This window comes from Eumetopias jubatus, unplaced genomic scaffold, assembly GCF_037043125.1.
Source record: "Eumetopias jubatus isolate StellerSeaLion01/CBP00866 unplaced genomic scaffold, mEumJub1_p1.0 scaffold_12, whole genome shotgun sequence".
Lineage (NCBI taxonomy): Eukaryota > Metazoa > Chordata > Mammalia > Carnivora > Otariidae > Eumetopias > Eumetopias jubatus.
In genome coordinates, this window is record NW_028274818.1 from 97,113,634 (window position 1) to 97,131,098 (window position 17,465).

At 49.1% G+C, this 17,465-nt stretch overlaps 1 protein-coding gene across 1 annotated transcript in view; it reads left to right on the forward strand.

Moving 5' to 3' along the window:
• The window catches only part of CALN1 (calneuron 1), a 488,598-nt gene extending 475,227 nt beyond the window's left edge, over positions 1 to 13,371 (forward strand). The window contains exons 5-6 of the mRNA XM_028109767.1: positions 170 to 326; positions 13,244 to 13,371. Of these exons, the coding sequence (XP_027965568.1) occupies positions 170 to 326; positions 13,244 to 13,371 (285 nt within the window). The remainder of the gene's footprint in view (positions 1 to 169; positions 327 to 13,243) is intronic.
• Positions 13,372 to 17,465: the final 4,094 nt, after the last annotated feature.

Consider the following 17,465-nt stretch of genomic DNA (forward strand, 5'->3'; position numbering starts at 1 on the left):
AGTATGCTTGGAGCTGAACGTGACAGACAAACTGCTCAGCTGCTACCCAGCAAAGCTGGGAGAAGCTCCTGGAGAGGAGCTTTGGGGTGTTAGGGCCATGGGTCATGCCCCAAGCTGGCTTCTCACCCCCGTGTGCCCGAGACCATCTGACTCCTCTTTCTCTTCACAGTTCGACATGCAGAGGATAACTCTGGAGGAGTTGAAGCATATCCTCTACCACGCCTTCCGGGACCATTTAACGATGAAGGACATTGAGAACATCATCATCAATGAGGAGGAGAGCCTGCAGGAGACGTCGGAGAACTGCCAAACAGAGTTTGAAGGAGGTAGGTACCCCTGCTTCTGCTTTCTACTTGCTCTGGGCTCAGCGCATGCCTCCACATCCTCTGTAGATGGAAAATGTGTTTACAGTTGGGGCTGGGATGCCTTGTACTGAAGCCAAGAATCCAGGACCCAGGTTACAAGATCCTCGCTGCAAAAATGCAGCAGTTTATTTATTTCCTTTCTGTTTCTTTCCCTAAACTCTGCATTTTTACAGGACCTCTAGTGACCCTGTCTTTCCTCCAGTGATCCTCTGAGGTCTGTGATTAGATATGCAGCTTTGTGGTGTTTGCCTTTCCTCACTGGGGGCCACGTGGAGTGGTACCCACGGCCTGTCTGGGCTGGTGGCAAACTTCGATCCAGTCCAGTGGTTAACTGTGTGACCTTGGCCACCAGGTGTGCCTTCTCTGAGGGTGCATCCTTGCCTAGAAACATCAGGATAATTACACCTACCTCTCAGGACCCTGAGGTATGGTTTACCTCTGTGCCTCCCTGAGGGTGCTGCTCAGAAAGAGCCCCCTTCATGAAAGGACTCTCGTGAACTTAACCATGGAGTTTCAGAAGAAATAAGGTTTTCCTGGGGCCAAAATATAGACCCATGAGAGGCCATTTTGGGGGGCTCATGAAAGAAAACTTAAGAAAAAAAAACCCCACCAACCTGATCCCCTAATTAGTAGAAAGTTCCAGGTAAGCTAAATAATGGAATTCCTCTTTCCAACTTTGAAAATCAGAACTACTATAACAACGCTGGTGCATCGGGAAAAAAAAATGTTTAATTACATTAAAACAGGGTATCAGGCTACCAGCAATTTTTCACTTGTTCAGTGCTGAGATTTCTTAAAGAGGTCAACCTATTATTTTCCATTCTTTTTTTATGAACACTTAAAGAAATCAGTGTACACAGTGGGTAAGCTCTCATGTGGCCACCAGAATAGATTCGGCTGCCTGGTCTTGGAGCTGCCACATTCAAGCCGGCAGAGCACTGTGGCAGGGAGTCTACTCGGGACAAGGTTAGTCTAGGTGGCCACAGTGGCTCATGCACGCCCACGGGTCCTGTCTGGGCTGCATCGTGTGCAGGATTAAAGGCCATGACAAGAGGAAATAGGAAGGGATGCTCATACTCCAAGGCGATAAATGAAATTAACTCAAGCCTGGGAAATAGGGAGTAGTGGGTGGGAATGGGCGTAAACCTGGAGAGCAATGCCCCTTCTAAACTCATTCAAATTTAAATTTTTCAAAAAATGCTGTGAATGGCAAACGTAACCCAGTGGTTGTACAGAGGCTGCCTTGCTTGGCCTCAGTGTGACCCCGGGGCTGTAGCATCAGTGGCTGTATTTGGAGTTGCACACCCAGAGCGGGATGGTCACAGCCAAGGCCATTTGCAGAAGGGGGGAGGGGGGACCCCAGGAGGGTTAGTGGAGGGAGGGAGGCAGAGATGGGAGAAAACTTGGATCTTGGATAAGTTTTCCTTGGTCTCCCCCATCGGTCTCGTTCCTTCCTGTTCAAACAATGGAAGCACCTGGGGGCTCCAGCCCCCACTGTCAGCAAACACTCTTGAGATGGGTGGGAAGAGTATTTCTGGGCATTTTGTTTTCCACAGGAGCCTTCGTCTGTGGATCACTGTTTTGTTCAGAGAAATGTCACAAGTCTTAGTAATTTGGGAAAGGTCAGACTGTGCACGGGGAAGTAATCTGAACTCTAAGCAATGTCTTTTTATTATTCAAGAGCTCATACATTAATAAAGTAAGGGACTAAGAAAGGGATTTTTCCAAATAGAAGTCTTACGGAGTCTGCTTTCATTGCTTCAGACTTATATAACATTGGCAACAGCTACCATTTGGGGGACGGGGGTAATTGATAAGTTCCAGACTTATAACATTGGCAACAGCTACCGTTTGGGGGTAATTGATAAGTTCCAGTCACTGTACTAAATGCCTTAAACTTTGTGGTCTTATTTAAGAAAAGAAACATTGCTTTATAATTAGTAGATTGCTTTTTTGAATGACCTCTGCAACCTTGATTACATAATCCATTTGCTTGTTTTGACATCAGAGAGTTGGTTTTTTTGGTGTGTTTTGTATTTTAAATATTATGTCAGTGCTGTTTGGCCCCAGATGCAAGCTCATTGCTTTGTGAGGTTTAAGATTTTTCCAATCTCGGATAGGATCAGAGTCACTGGTGGATATATTTAATGCCCACAGCCCTCTCCTTGTTCAAGAAGGGGCTTCCCTGATTGTATTTTTGGGCAGAGTTATCTAGGAAGAGATGCCACACAGGCATTGAGGCCCCCGTGCCCTAGAAGAATGCATTTGAGACTCAGTGGCTGACCTTGACCTTCCCGCCCAGGGAGCTCCTCCCTCCTTCTCTTGTTAAAACTTTGCTGCAGGGCGCCTGGGTGGCTCAGTTGGTTAAGCGACTGCCTTCGGCTCAGGTCATGATCCTGGAGTCCTGGGATCGAGTCCCTCATCGGGCTCCCTGCTCGGCGGGGAGTCTGCTTCTCCCTCTGAACCTCCCCCCTCTCGTGCTCTCTCTCATTCTCTCTCTCTAATAAATAAATAAAATCTTTAAAAAAATAAAATAAAACTTTGCTGCAGCAAGAAACAAACAAACAAAACAAAACAACTTTGTAGCAGCAAGTGTGTACCCAAAGCCAGGAAATCCATGGGGACTGGGAGTCTTGCGCCCCTTAATGTCAGAGGAAGACATCAATGAGAAAGAAAAAAACCTAGAAGTGTAGGTCTTTGCCTTAAAAGATGAAAGGGCACATCTATCTCTGAGCAAGGAAGAAGGAGCTGGTCAATGAAACTGATGTTGTGTTGGGGTGCCTGGGTGGCTTAAGTGGTTAAGCGTCTGCCTTCGGCTCAGGTCATGATCCCAGGGTCCTGGGATCGAGCCCCGCATCGGGCTCCCCGCTCAGCAGAGGGTCTGCTTCTCCCTCTCCCTCTGCTTCTCCCCCTTCTTATGCTCTCTCTCCCTGTCAAATAAATAAATAAAATCTTAAAAAAAAAAAAGAAAGAAAGAAAGAAACTGATATTGTGTGGCAGAGGGAGAATTTACTCAAATAGCTCAGAGCACAGCAAGGTTGGATTCTGGAGTGTGGCACAGCTTTGGAAATGCGGATTTGCACCATCCGTGTGACGCAGAGCCAGTTAGACATTAACAGGAGACCTTCCACGTGCCACCAGCATCGTTTTACTTTAGTGATTATACTTTTCCCTTTTATAGATCTTGGGTCTGAGACTTGTACAGAGGTGTTCCGTTTCTGTCCACTGAGTCAGGACACAAACATCCTTCTTTCCATATGAGTGGAAACATAAAGGAGAAATAGACCAGGAGCTCAAGGGGTTGTGGCCCCCGTGATGGCAGAGGTTTCTGGATTTCTTTTTCTCCTTTTAGTTTTCCTTTTGGCTTGATGTTGTTGTCTTTATTCGTTTAAGGTTTAGGCCAACACAGACCACAGATATATGCATGAACACACACACACACACACACCAGCCCCTGACACATTCTAATCTGCCTTATCTTTACGGAAGACAGGGCTCTGTGACCATAAAGAAGGAGGAATGTTTCCATCTTCTCCCAGGGGAAGGACAAGAGGCAACAGGATGAGACTCCAAGCTACATAGAAGGAAAGGTTTCCTGACTTCTTCAGGAAACTCTGAGATGGGGGTTTATGTCACGTGTAGAACCCGTTTTCCTGGAGCACCAAAAGAACTCATTTACAGAAACCCTTATTAAGGCAGGGAAGAGACTAGAAGAATCTAATTCAAGGGCTCTGAAGGAGACCTTACCTTTATTCACACCTGGCTTCTGGATGAGAAGTTACTCGGATTGAGTCAGGCACCTGACCGGCTGTCACCTACCGTGCCGGGTGCTCTGGGCATGAGGTCATTGTACAGCACTGAAGTCAGGGGCTCTCTGGCATAACCACTGGCATAACCCACAAGCCCACAGCCTGTAGGGCCCGGATCCCATGAGAATACTCAGTATGACAGCCCTCCCAACCCCTCTGATCTTTTTGAATTCCCTCATTCAGATAAATTATGCTCAGTGTTCTGAGGTGTCAGTTTTCACTGTTTGTGTTCTAACCATTTGGAAAAATAAATGGGTCAGCATCTACCCAAATGGGTTGGATACAAAAGTATGTGACCCCCCACAATGTGCACTATCTATGCTATGGAAGAGTTTTAAGACATTTTGCTTCTGTTTCACCCCTTACAATCACCAGACATTTAGCTTTTGGGGAACATAAGCTCAGTGACACTGAGAGACACATTCATATTTCATTATTTGGTTCCAGTTGCTGACATATGTGAAACTGAGTGGTCTTGTGGTTGAATCATCTATTTGCCTGTCACCGGCTCCTTATTACGGGTTCGCATAACAAATTCTACTATATATTAAGTTTGATTTACTGCCTCCAATATGTTTACTGCTTAATTCATATTGATACAGTCCAGGAGGAAACTGCCCAGCATGCCAGCCAGGTGCTGGTCATTTGTTAACATGTGCAACTGACCTGCAAGATTAGTTCTGCGGCCCCACTGGTCCAGATGAGGAAAGTGAGGCTCAGCAGAGTGGTGTCCTTTGTCCAAAGTCAAATCGCGGGTAGGGATTTGAACCCGGGGCTCTCTGACACAGCCCTGCCCTGGCCTCTTCATTTGTTCTTCTGGGTCCTTCAGCCAGACGTAGGCATTTCGGACTCCTTACAGAATGGCACTCTGTCATTACTCATTTTCCATTTCATCGCCAGTGAAATCATATTATATTTGGAAGTTGAGTAGAAGCGCAGCAAGACTGTGTGCGAGCCCTTTCAAGACACATCCCCCAAATGTTGTCCCTAAATGGAATACCAGCTGTCAGATTTTTCTAGACATTCTGACAACATGCACGACAGAAGGAAGTAAAGCAAAATCATCAACGGAGGATAGTTTCTATGAAAGGCATGGCAGAACAGCTCTGCACCGTTCAGGGATGGGATGATGGACAAGAGAAATAAATGTCCAAGGAGGTGACACAGGCCAGGTAGCCCCCAAAGCATCACTGCATGGATGTGTGGGTCATGTTCCCAGCCCTGTGTAGACTAGATATGTGCTCCTGGATAAGTTATTAATTTTTTAAAGATTTATTTACTTATTGGAGAGAGAGAAAAATAGAGAGATTGAGAGAGAGAGAGAGAGAGGAGGGGCAGAGGGGGAGAGAGAAAGGAGAGCATCTCCAGCAGACTCCCTGCTGAGTACGAAGCCCGATGCAGGCCTCCATCTCATGACCCCGAGATCATGACCTGAGCCAAAACCAAGCGTCAGACGCTCAACCAACTGAGCCACCCAGGTGCCCCGACCCTGAGGAAGTTATTTAAAAACTCCCTGGGTCTTCTTTTCTTCATTTGTCCAATGCAAAGATTGGACAATGACAGTCACATCCAGATTCAACGATTTCTGGACTCATTGGAAGGTCAGAAAGAATTTGCAGCCAAATCCAAGGTCTCCAGCTCAGCCATCCCTGCTGAAATTTGCAGTATTCCTCTCAGGATGTCAAGTTCACACCCAGGTGGGGAGCCTTGCCCCATCACCTGGCTGTGCACATTGGGTATTTCAGGCCCATCCAAATGAAAAGGGCATAAGATGTCATCTCTACCATCTGCTCCCATTTTTCCCGGTGCTATGACGTTCCTTAAATAAACCCTGTTCTCCTTGGGTAAAGGTAGCAGGTTAAGGTGTAGCTGAGGTCCATGGCAGGTAGTGAGACAGGAGAGAGTTTGCAAAGAGATTTGGGGCTTCAGAAAGGAAGGGATTTTTCTTCTGTTTGGGAATCCGTCCCAGCAATCCTGGAGGAAAGTTTTCTGGAGCCATCGGTGAGGAGGGTTGAGAATCTGAGACACCAGACAGAGAGCTGGAGAGCTGTTTTGGACAAATACACTTGGTGGTTAAGAACTCCAGCTCTGCACTCTGGACAAGCCTGGCTTAAAATCCTGCTGCACCATGTATTCGGTCATTTGCCCAAGACACTTAAATAAATATTCAGAGCCTGATGTTCTTCGTCCGTGAAATGGGAATCCTATGATGACCTCATGTGGTTTTTAGGAGGACTAAGTGAGGTTAACACATGAGAATATTTTGTACGATGCTTAACACAGTAGTAAACACTCAAAACAAGCAAACAAACAAACAAACAAAAACAAAATTAGCTGGTCCCTAGCCCCAGGTCTGTTCTTCTTTTGTTTTTTCCTGGAGATGTTGTGAGCACCCACTGCTAGAACGCCACATCTTTGAAGGATGGGACAGGGACCAAATTTGCAGGGTTTGCACATTCTTCTGGACACATTCATTCCTAGAGTCATCATTGCCAACATTGAACTTACTAAAAGTACTGGTCAATACTCTTGGTTTTGAGTAGCAGAAAGCCCTTGAACTAAAAAAGCACTGGCTCAGATAATACAAGAAGTCAAAGGGATGAACTTTGACTGACCTGGATCCAAAGAGCTCAAGCGACATCCTCCCCTCCCCACCCCACCCCCAGTCTCGCACTATCTCATTCCCAATCTCTCTGTCCTTCTTTCCTGTCTGCCAGCTTCATTCTTGAGTAGGCTCTCTCAACCCGAAGGGACAGAATTGTCTCCCTGAAGACTCATCTCCATTCCAAGAAGGGGCTCCCATCAATCATGCTTGGCCCATGTGCCTCGCCCTGGACCAAGCCAAGAGCTTGGCACACTCTACTTGGCCAGTCTGGTTTGCTGCAGTGGGAAAGGTGAAGCGCTGGATTGAGAGTTCCACTAGGTGGAGAGGTACAGATCCCCAAACCAAAAGATGAATTTTGTTCCAAGAAGAGGAAAGGTCTGTTGGAAAGGCTAAAACAATACCTGGTCCACGGTGGAACCCTCAAAGCAAGACACAGCTGTCTGATGGCGAGAAACCCGAGATGATTTTGTGGTCGAGAAGGAACCAGCTCCCACCCCCAGAAGGAGAGGTGGCCGCTCTTCCCCTTAAAGGGCATCATAAAACATACAGGCCTTGCTCATCTTGTCTTCGGGGCTCACCTGGGATACCTGAGCATTCCTGATTTCACTGATGTATAGAAAATTCTCTTTCAGAGGCTCTTAATTAGTTCCACCTTAGGCTTTGGAAATATTCAGTTTCATAAAATCATAAAATGTTGGACCTGGAAGGATCACAGAGCAATAATAGCTCCCAGACCTGGTAGTTCTGGCTCCTTGTGAGAATCGCCTAAGATGGGTTTTATATTGTTTTGTTTTTAAACATTCCTGAGCCCCAAGCTCTCCGCCAGAAATATCACTTACATAGGTCTGTGTTGGGGCAATTAATCAGAATTGTTATGATTCTGGTTTGCCTCATTTGGGAGCCAGTGCCTCCAGACGTGCAGCCCCATTTCTAAGAGACTGAAGCCAGAGGGACTATGAACCCCACCTATCCAAGGTCCACCCAGCCGGTCAGTGGCAAAATCCGTATGGACTCCCGCCTCCAGGAGAAAATCCAAGAGTCACTGCCTGTCATTTGCCGAGTGGAGCAGTGTGAATCTCTGTGAAAATGAGAAAGCAAAAGGCACAGTCTGTTGCTAGAGCTCACAAACCCAGGTCGTGCATAGCAGCCGGGAGTCTGCAGGTGCTGAGGACTTGCTAACAAGCTTTCAAGAAAACTAGAGACCCCACTTCTATGTCCTCCTGTGTCAGCCTCCCCCAACTCACATTTCATCCCCATGTACTTCCAGGGCTCCTACTTTGTCAACCCACGAGACTAGAAAGGGAGCTCAAGGCCTGATGGGAAGACCAACATGAAAAGGATTGCCAGCAGCATGATGCATTCTTGCCATTTTCACGTTCAGTTGCAAGCTCCTCAAAAAGAGTTACCGTCTGACCCGGAAATTTGACTCCTAGATCTGTCCCCAAGAGAGCCAAAAACACATCCACACAAAAACGTGGATACGAGTGTTTTAGCAGCATTACCCATTAACAGCCAAACACTGGACACAGCCCCAATGTCCATCAGCAGGTGAATGGATAACCAAAGTGTGGCACAAAAAGAAATAAAGTAGGAATGTTCCCTACAGCATGCATGGGCCTGGCTAAGTGGAAGAAGAAGACACAAAAGGCTACATGTTGTATAATGTATTTGCAATGCCCGGACTAGGTTTTTGCGCAGAGACAGGAAGTAGATTAGTGACTGCCAGGCGGGAATGGAGCGTGACTTCTAATGCGCGTGGAGTCTCCTTTTAGGGTGATGAAAACATTCTGGAATTAGGTAGTGGTGATGCTTTCACAGCCTTGCAAACGTACTAAATGCTACTGAATTGGTCACTCGTGAAGGGTAAATGTGCTGGTATGGGAAGCCATCTCAATTGAGGAATAAATACATATTGAGTGTTAGACCACTACAAAAATGTTAAAGGATCAGGCTCTTAGAGAGCAAGATGTTCAGGAGAAGCCTCCTAGGAAAGTAAAGTTTGGGGTAGGCCCAGAAGAAATGAGAAGGGAGGTCAGCAGGCACCCCTAGCAGCAAGAACGGGTGCCTTGAGTCTTGGGCAGCATTGCAGAGTCTCGTGTGGGGATGCCCTGAAGCAGAGGTTGCCGGACAGGGAGGTGCAGTGGTTCGAGGAGCAGAGGAAAGAGATCGGAGGTCGTCTGTGGTCCTCCCTCCTGAGCTTTCGGAGCTGGATGGAACGCACTTCCCCAGCAAGAAGGGCTTTGCAGAAAGGTTGCAGGCATCCGTGATACGTCCTAAGTGCTGCTGTAGCAGGGGGGCGGGGGGCTGAGTCTCGCTGCCACCCGGAACGAGTTAATGAGGGAAGGGACCACAGCAAAGGTCTGGGAGCACTGCTTGGATGTGCATTCCCAAGCTGGAGGCTGCTGGGAACAGGAGAAAAATGAGCAGACATTTCGTCCAGCCCTGAGGGGATAGGAGCAAGTCTCGCATTTCTTTAGCAATTCACAGTTGGCCGTAGCTTCCACATTTTTTTTTATTAGCTCATTCATCTTTGAGATAATTCTTGACACCAGCAGAACGTTATCACTAGCTCCTTCTACAGAGGAAGAAACTGAGGCTCAGAGAAGTTTGGTCCCTTGCCCGGGGCTGCTCCTAAGTGGTGGTTAAGAGAAGCCCTAACCTGGGTTCACAGTTCATGCTTGGCTAGGCTGACCTGTAAGTCTTGTTGCGGAAGCAAAGCCTAGACACGGAGAATAAATAAAACCCCCAAACTATAGCACAGTGCAAATATATGCTAGCCAAAGACAGGCCTTAAATGATTATCAACAAACACATTAATTCGTGGCGGGTTGTACTCCGTCAGCCACATCAAGTGTTTGATGTGCCTTCTCTTCCGATCTTTGTATTGCTGAGCTTTCTATTGCTAAGCAAATATCAAGAAGACAGAGTTTGTGCAGAAGTTTTGAACCTGGGTCTTAGAATCAGACCTGGCTCCAGCCCCACCTCCACCATTTGCCAAATGAACTTGGACCCCACTTCTCGGAGCTTCAGACTGCTCACCTGTCAAGTGACGGTCACACACCCAGCTCACCAGGACGGCCACTATGTAATTTTACGATGATATACATAAAGCACACAACGCATGCGTAGCCCGCTCAGGCGGTGTTCAAGAAGCAAAGGGGAGCTTTTAAAAGGTTCACCAACGAGAACTGGCATTCACTGGGCGCAAACAGTATATCATTAATCTCCACAACAAGGTAGGTTTTATTGGTCCCATTTTATAGATGAGGGAATTGATTAAGGCTGGAGGAAATTCGCTTGCCCGAGGTCACACAGCCAAGATGTGGGATAACCATGTTTCAGACCTGGGTCTGGCTCTGAGGTCATTACTTTTGTACCCTGCCACCCCATTGATGGCAACGTGAGAACTGGAGATCAAAGGACTCGCATGGAGGCATGGAGGCTGAATGACGGGCTCAAATGGTGATGTATTTCAGAGCTACGGAAGGAGCTGCAAGCCACCACTCCGTTTACAGGACTTTGGTCTGGATCCCGACTTGCATGGCCCCAAGCACGAACTGTTAGGTTCTCCAGGCCTTTCCTCCTTCCTTATCTCTCCCTTCCCACTGCTTTGAAGGATTTTCAGATCAAAGGTGCAGCCCCTCTCCAGGGGAATAATCCTGTTGCCTGTAACCTTGTTTTCTGAGTGTCCTTCACAAAGAAGGGCTTCAGCCAAAAATTTCTCCTTCTGCGTAATCACACAATTTTTCTTGGCCTTCACCAGCCCTCAGGACAGAAAGGTAGATGACTGCCTTCAGAAGCATTTTTATGCTGAGGAGCTGCCCAGAATAAATTAGCCAGTCCTCAGAAAGTGTTAGATGCGCTACTTCCATATCCTCATTTTATTTTCTGCTTTGGTCCTTTTCGTTCTTAAACACCACATCCTCTTTTTGTTCCTGAGGGCTGGCACCTTTTTACATTTAACCCACTCCTGGGGGGCGGGGAGCGGGGGGAGGCATATCTCTGCACCAAGGAAATTTTCTTTCTCCAGGTAAGAATTTGTAAGATTCTAAGACCCAGACATGATCAGCAAGTTGAGAACTGAACCGACAATACTCCCAATCACCCAAGGGAAGCAGAAGCCCAGGGGATCCAGGATTAAAGATAATAGGACAGCATCTAAGAGATGGTGGCAGAAATAACCAAGTATTGGAGAGGGAGCCCAAGGCTGCACCAGGGGGCCCTGGGTCTCTGTGAAATGTGGCTTGCTGGAGAAACCTTCCTGGTTGATACAATTTTTAGAAACCCCCTGACAAGCCCCCCGAGACCCCTTCCCTCAGGGAAAGCTCTGTTTGTCCTTGGAAACATCAGCGGGCTTCCTACTACTTCCCTGTTATTTCCAGGGATCTCAGAGAGGCCACCAAATGTCAAAGGGAAGACGTACTTGAAATTGAACCATTTTTAGGTTCTTTAAAGGCATGTGGACCCAGGGCGCCTGGGTGGCTTAGTCGTTAAGCATCTGCCTTCAGCTCAGGTCATGATCCCAGGGTCCTGGGATCGAGCCCCGCATCGGGCTCCCTGCTCCTCGGGAAGCCTGCTTCTCCCTCTCCCACTCCCCCTGCTTGTGTTCCCTCTCTCGCTGTGTCTCTCTCTGTCAAATAAACAAAATCTTAAAAAAATAAATAAGTAAAGGCATGTGGACCCTACCTTGACCTTGCTCTTTTGCCAGTCTTCTTTCCTACAGAGACTGCGAGTAATGTGAAGGAATTTGCATTTCTCCCCCCGCCCCCAACCCTCTCTGGGCCATAATCTGACCTAAAGAAAAACCACTTTCCCTCCGCTGGAGGTTTGTAAAGGTAGAAGGACCCCTTTTCAAAATGGAAGGTGATCTAAAAATGTTCTTCTGCCCTGGCATTGGGTTTCTTAACATCTGAATCTAAAGAACCATCTTTCCCAAAACTCCCCACCCTATGTCCCTAACACACACACACACACACACACACACACACACACACACACACTCACACTTGTCAGCCCCCCGCCGGCAACTCAAACTCCATCAGATTCTTTGGCGCCACCTAGTCCTACTGAATCGAAAATTCTGGGGCTGGGGCCCAGCAATTCCCTAATCACCTGGAGAATTTATTAATTCATGAATTCCTGGCCTCCGCCCCCAGAGATTTTGATTCAGTAATTCTACAGTGGGACCCAAGAATTTACATGTACATCAGACTCCCAGATGGTGCTGATGCTGCTGGTCCAGTGAGTAGCTCTGATGTACATAGCTTTCCACCTGCCTCTAGGGCACAGATTTCGGCCATATGCTAAGTGGTAAATTGTGTGCAAAGATCATGGATGGACAGACAGATGGGAAAGGGAGGGGGTATGGACTAACAGAACAAAAAGAAGGAAAAGAAGTTCTGGCAGGGGAAAGCAATTCCTGGAAAAGAGACCTGTTCTTCCTCAACACACTTTATCAAAGCTTTTCTTTCTGGTGATTTCCATTTCCCTGTGTCTGGTCCCAATTACTTTCCCACTGATTCAGACCTACTAATGGTTTCTCAAGGGCCTTATGAAAATGGTGGCACAAGACCAAGCCCAAGAAAAAAGATTAAGAGGACACAACCCTAGGGCCCAAGGTCAGACCTCCGCGGTGCAACAGGACATGGCGGCAGGGACACTGTGGCTCTGGAACGTCTGCGAGGATTTTGTGCCTCCCTCCCTCCTTCACACTGGTCCCGTCCACAGAGCACGTGGTCTCCACTTCTCAGATTTCACCAGAATCACCTAGTTAAACATAGATCGCTGGCCCCATCCCTGGAGTTTCTGATTCAGTAGATTGGGCATGGGGTCTGGCCTGAGCACCTGCATTTTTAACAAGCTCCCAGGGACGTGGATGCTGCTTGCCTAGGAACCCCACTCTAGAACCACTGGTGTGCATACCTGAAATCATACCAGAAGTCATTTAGAGTCATTTTGACCAGCGGCCACCAAGAACAATTCTGGGGGCCGGGGGGGGGGGTTGCGGCAAGTTGCTTCCAGCCCGGTGCCAACAGGTAGGGAAGCATCTGAACCTGGCTCTGCCTGCAGCAGGTGACTCAGAAACGGGAGCCCGGTGCTCTGCAGAGGGGGACACCGTCATGCCTGGATGATGCCTTTTGTGAAACCCTCAAATGTTGATGTATTTTCTCACTCAGAAAGTCCCTGTAACTCTATTGGATCTGGAAGTTTATACCTCCCTCTGAACATCACATCTCTCATGGTGTTTGTTATAGAAGTTTTACTGTTTCCTACCATCTGCCAGAAGAGGTGATGTTCAGGCTCCGAGAACGGTCCCCGAGACGCTTGTTGATGGGACCGGTCTTCAGCCTATGGACTGGGCTTGCAGAGGAGGAGGTCAGCCTGTCTCACTATGTCGCTTCTCTCTTCTCTCCCCCTCCCCTCCCTCCCCGTCTCCTTACCCTCTGCTCCCCCTGCAACCCCAGTGCATTCCCAGAAGCAGAACAGACAGACCTGCGTCCGCAAGAGCCTCATATGCGCCTTCGCCATGGCCTTCATCATAAGCGTCATGCTGATCGCGGCCAACCAGATCCTCCGGAGCGGCATGGAGTAGCCCCTCCCCCCGCCGCCGCGTCCCCGGCTCACCGTGCATGTGCATGCCCTGCGGGCCGACGCTGTTCCTCCGAAAGCAGACACGGACAATGCAGACAGGGCACAGTGGAGTGAAGAACCCAAGGCTGCGGTGCAACGGGTGTTGCCAATCCACTTCATCTCCTTGGCAGGGACACAAAAGGGCTGTCTTAAATGCTTTAATGGTTTTGTTTCCTAATGCAATAAAATAGCCAGGAGTTCCCAAGGACTGCGTCAGTCACCCCCAGGAACTTGGAAGAGAGACTTCATTCTCATCTCGGACTTTTCCAGTGGCCATCCAGGCTGGTGGTGTAAGAGAGCAAGAGGGAGGCGTGGACGTGCAGTCATTTCCATGCCCCGTTGTCTCAACCCCCCCGGGGTCAGCTGAAGACTCCCGGCTGAGGGAACCCTCAGTCCCCAGAGGCTGACTTCCGGCTTGCTCCCGAAGAGGGGGCCTTCCATCCCACCCTGGCTTCCTTCCTCCACCCAGTGGAGCCCGTCCCCTCCCCCCAAGGCGTGAGGGGAAAGCCATCGAATGGGGTGCAGTGCCTGGTGGTGTGCAGGTGGCACCCCTCGCTTCCATTCTTACTGCCTTTTCTACAGGACTCTTGTTGGCAGAGTTGGGGAGCTCTCAGTTTCCGTCGGCACTTGGCTTTCTGTTCCTAGAGCCCATCGCGCACCAGCATTTTGGAATCTGCAGAGAGCCTTTCTCCCAGCTTTGCCCCCTGTGCTGCCATTAGTGAAAAAAGAAGCATACTCGTGGACATCTCTACAACCTAGACACATAGACAGACGTATGCATTGGGCTTCTTCATGTGTGACGTCATTCTTTCCTACTCGCTTACTCCTGATATAAGCTTGTCCTCCGACACGCATCCCTGCCTCCTTTGGGTGGGCCAGGTAGTTTCGGGGCGGGGAGGGGGTGCAGGGAGGGACCGAGACCAGTGGGGAGGTGGTGTTGCAGCCCAGCCCACCCCCCAGCCGTCAGAGGAGTCCTGGAGCCTGAACCCACCCATCCATGCCAGAAGACCCCTGTAAGTTCAGGTCCTTGAGCATCTTTTCTTCTTCTCGTCCTAAAATATGCTTTGTTAGTCTTCCCCAGATAAAAAGAGAAATACAATCCACAGTGGAAAGATGGAAGGATCAAGAGACTATTTTACATAACACCTTCCAGCACTCAGATTCTACAACTGACTCATTTTCATGAGGAAACAAAAAGATGTGAATCAGCTTAGCCAGCACGACAGGTGATTCGCTCCTGCCTGCAGAATACTTCTGCTGGGGAAGGGACCTGGATCCCGTGGTCCGTGTTCAACACCATTTCAAGTCTGTAATTTCCCGACTTCTCCCAGAGGCCCTGTCAGCCACCATTATTGATTCGAGCTTGCATAGTCTGATTAGCCGATAATCTTTCGATGTGATGTTTTCCTTTGTACTTTTCCAAGCTCGGGTCTTCAGTTCTGTAATGGAATTGTCTTGCTCCTTTCTCTCCATTGCATCCTGAAGCTACATGCTTTTCCCGCTCCCTCTTCTCCTTTCTTCCAGTACTGAGGTGCCAGAATCTTTCCTCTCTAGGTTTTGCGGTGTGGTGTGTGTCCCTGGTCCCCTCTCCCAGACCCCCACCCCCACCCCGCCTCAGTTTTCTCCCTTACTGCCTTCTCTGACTCGTCCTTTTAGGGTCTTTTTCCGGTTCACCTCTGCAAGCGCTTCAGGCAACAGCCAGGGGGCAGCTGTAGAAACTTCCCCACTGTGGGAGACTGCAAATATTCATGATGAGCACAAGTAAAACTAGGGTTTGAGCCATAGTCCGGAGGATGGAGCAGGTGTAAGCTCCTAAGAGCCCCGGGGGCTGAGGGTCCCCCTGGGAAAATGCCTGGAGTCCCGCACATCCAGGCCAAGGAAGGCAGCAGCCTGCCTGTCCCTCTCGCCCACCCTGCCCTGCCACGGTACACACTGTTCATCTGCCTCTTCTCTCTCTCCCCCTGCCCGACTCACCATGGTCCTCAGGATCGGCTTCCAGAATGAGGACAGGTCCGAACACAGAGCACTAACGCATAAGTCAACTTCGTCATTAGTTTTTGCCCAAAGCAGCTTATCTCCCCCAACCCCCCAACTGGACTTGGACGGGAAGGACCCCGTGAACCACTAGACCATGTCCTCCTGGGGAGCCAAAGCAGATTGAATAAAGACCCCAAGGGATGACTTCTAAAGGAGCCTGCCCCGTGAGAAGGGATTGCGATGCTTCTTCAAAGGCTGGCTCTCTGCAAGTTCTTCTGCCTCTCACCGGAGAACGGGGTCCCCGAAGGATGTGAGACTTAGAAGAGATTTTAGCCACGAGGCGGGGCAGGGATTAAAAGGAGTTCTAGAGAGGCAGCGACAACCTGTTCAAGGCCTCAGCATCCTCTCCCTGAAGAGGACCCTTTTCCCCTCCCAGTGACCAGTAAGCAAGCCCATCCTACCCAAAAGGGATTCGAGGAGCATGCATCCCTTGTGAGGAGAGAGGACAACATGGAAGCTCTAGAACTCTCTTGGGTGGGTTAGAGTTGACCTCCCGCCACGGTGGCCTCCACACGTGTGGCACCCAGGGGCTGAAGTGTGGGGAGATAGCCCAAAGGTAGTTGCATTCCTGAGACTTTGGGAGCTAAGAACTCGTCTCTGTGACGTGGCCCCTTGGCTGCTTTGCCTGGACAGTCTGCTAGGTGTGACGTGGCCCCTTGGCTGCTTTGCCTGGACAATCCCAAAGGTGTTGGGATTCTTTGTAAGGCTTAAGAGGTTAACTTTCGGCAGGTCCCGTCCATACCAGAGGTACTTCGGGTCCTCGCCACAGCTACTTATGATGCTCACAGATAAAGCATGGCTCATTCTTGCTGTAAGAACCGGTGTGCCCCTAGACCACACAAGCGATGATCGGGGAGGTATTTTGCTAGGGGGACAAGGCATGTAGACCCTGATCCCCTTGGCTTCACAGCAAGCTGTCTCCTATCACTCCAGACGCAGACAGAGCCCCCAGACAGGACCCAGCATGGGAACTATTAGAAGTGGCTTCCAGAATGTGCGTGGGTCCCACGTGACCAATCTGTAAAAGAAAAGGGGGGGGGATTATGTTGCTATGGCAACCCTTGCATTCCACCCTGAGTTTGCCAAGGCACACAAAAATAGGGAACATTTTCTTAAAGAACACTTGGGCTCTGCCTGATTGCAACCTGACTCCCCGCATCCACATCCCACTGGTGGAGTAAATTACACTCCAAAAATCTGGCGGTTTCTCTGCCTTTTCTTGTGTTTTGAAACCACCCTTCCATTTGCTCAGGAGAACAGGAACTACCTGAGAGCCGGGTGGTATTCTGCCCACCCCACCTACTCTCCCCCTTCCCAGGGCCCGGAGCAAAGACCCCTTCATCTGGGCAAAAAGGCAGAAATGTCGTTTGGAAGGCAAAAAATATTTTAAGCTTCAATCTTTAAAAGCATCTGTTTGCCTGTTGAGACGCTCTCCCACAAGCCAGAAATGTGAACTGAAGTGAACTGAGGTTTACATGTGGTCTTAGGCAAGCCCAGAGGCTTCAGAACTTTCTAGGTGTTTTATTTGCAGAGAACAAGATGTGCACCACGAGATGTGTTCTTTCCCGATACCCGTTCCTGCCTCCAATTTCACATGACAAATGGTCTATCTTGTGGTTAGCGAAAAGAACCGAGTGAAAGATGGCAAGCTCCTTTTGACAGTGATGCCCCTCCCATCCTCCCCTCTACAGAATCATAAAGTGATATATCTAAGAACGGGGAGGGAGAAATTTCTCTTTTATTCCCAAATGCCTTCTCTAGGCTTTAGTCCAGACTCAGGTTATAAATCAAAGAGAGTTTTGCTCTTAACTCGTAGCTGGCAGCCTCCCCGGGACCATGACAGAAGAGTAAGGGGGTGACCGCCAAGCACAGGTCCTTGGGTTGGCTGGCCTGGCCATGTGTGGCTGCATGTCATGAAACCCCGTTCCATGATGCCATTGCCCTCCATCCCTGCGGAAGCTGCTGAGCTCTGCTTCTCCCAGCTGGAGGTCCCAAACCATACTGCGTCAATCTACTTCA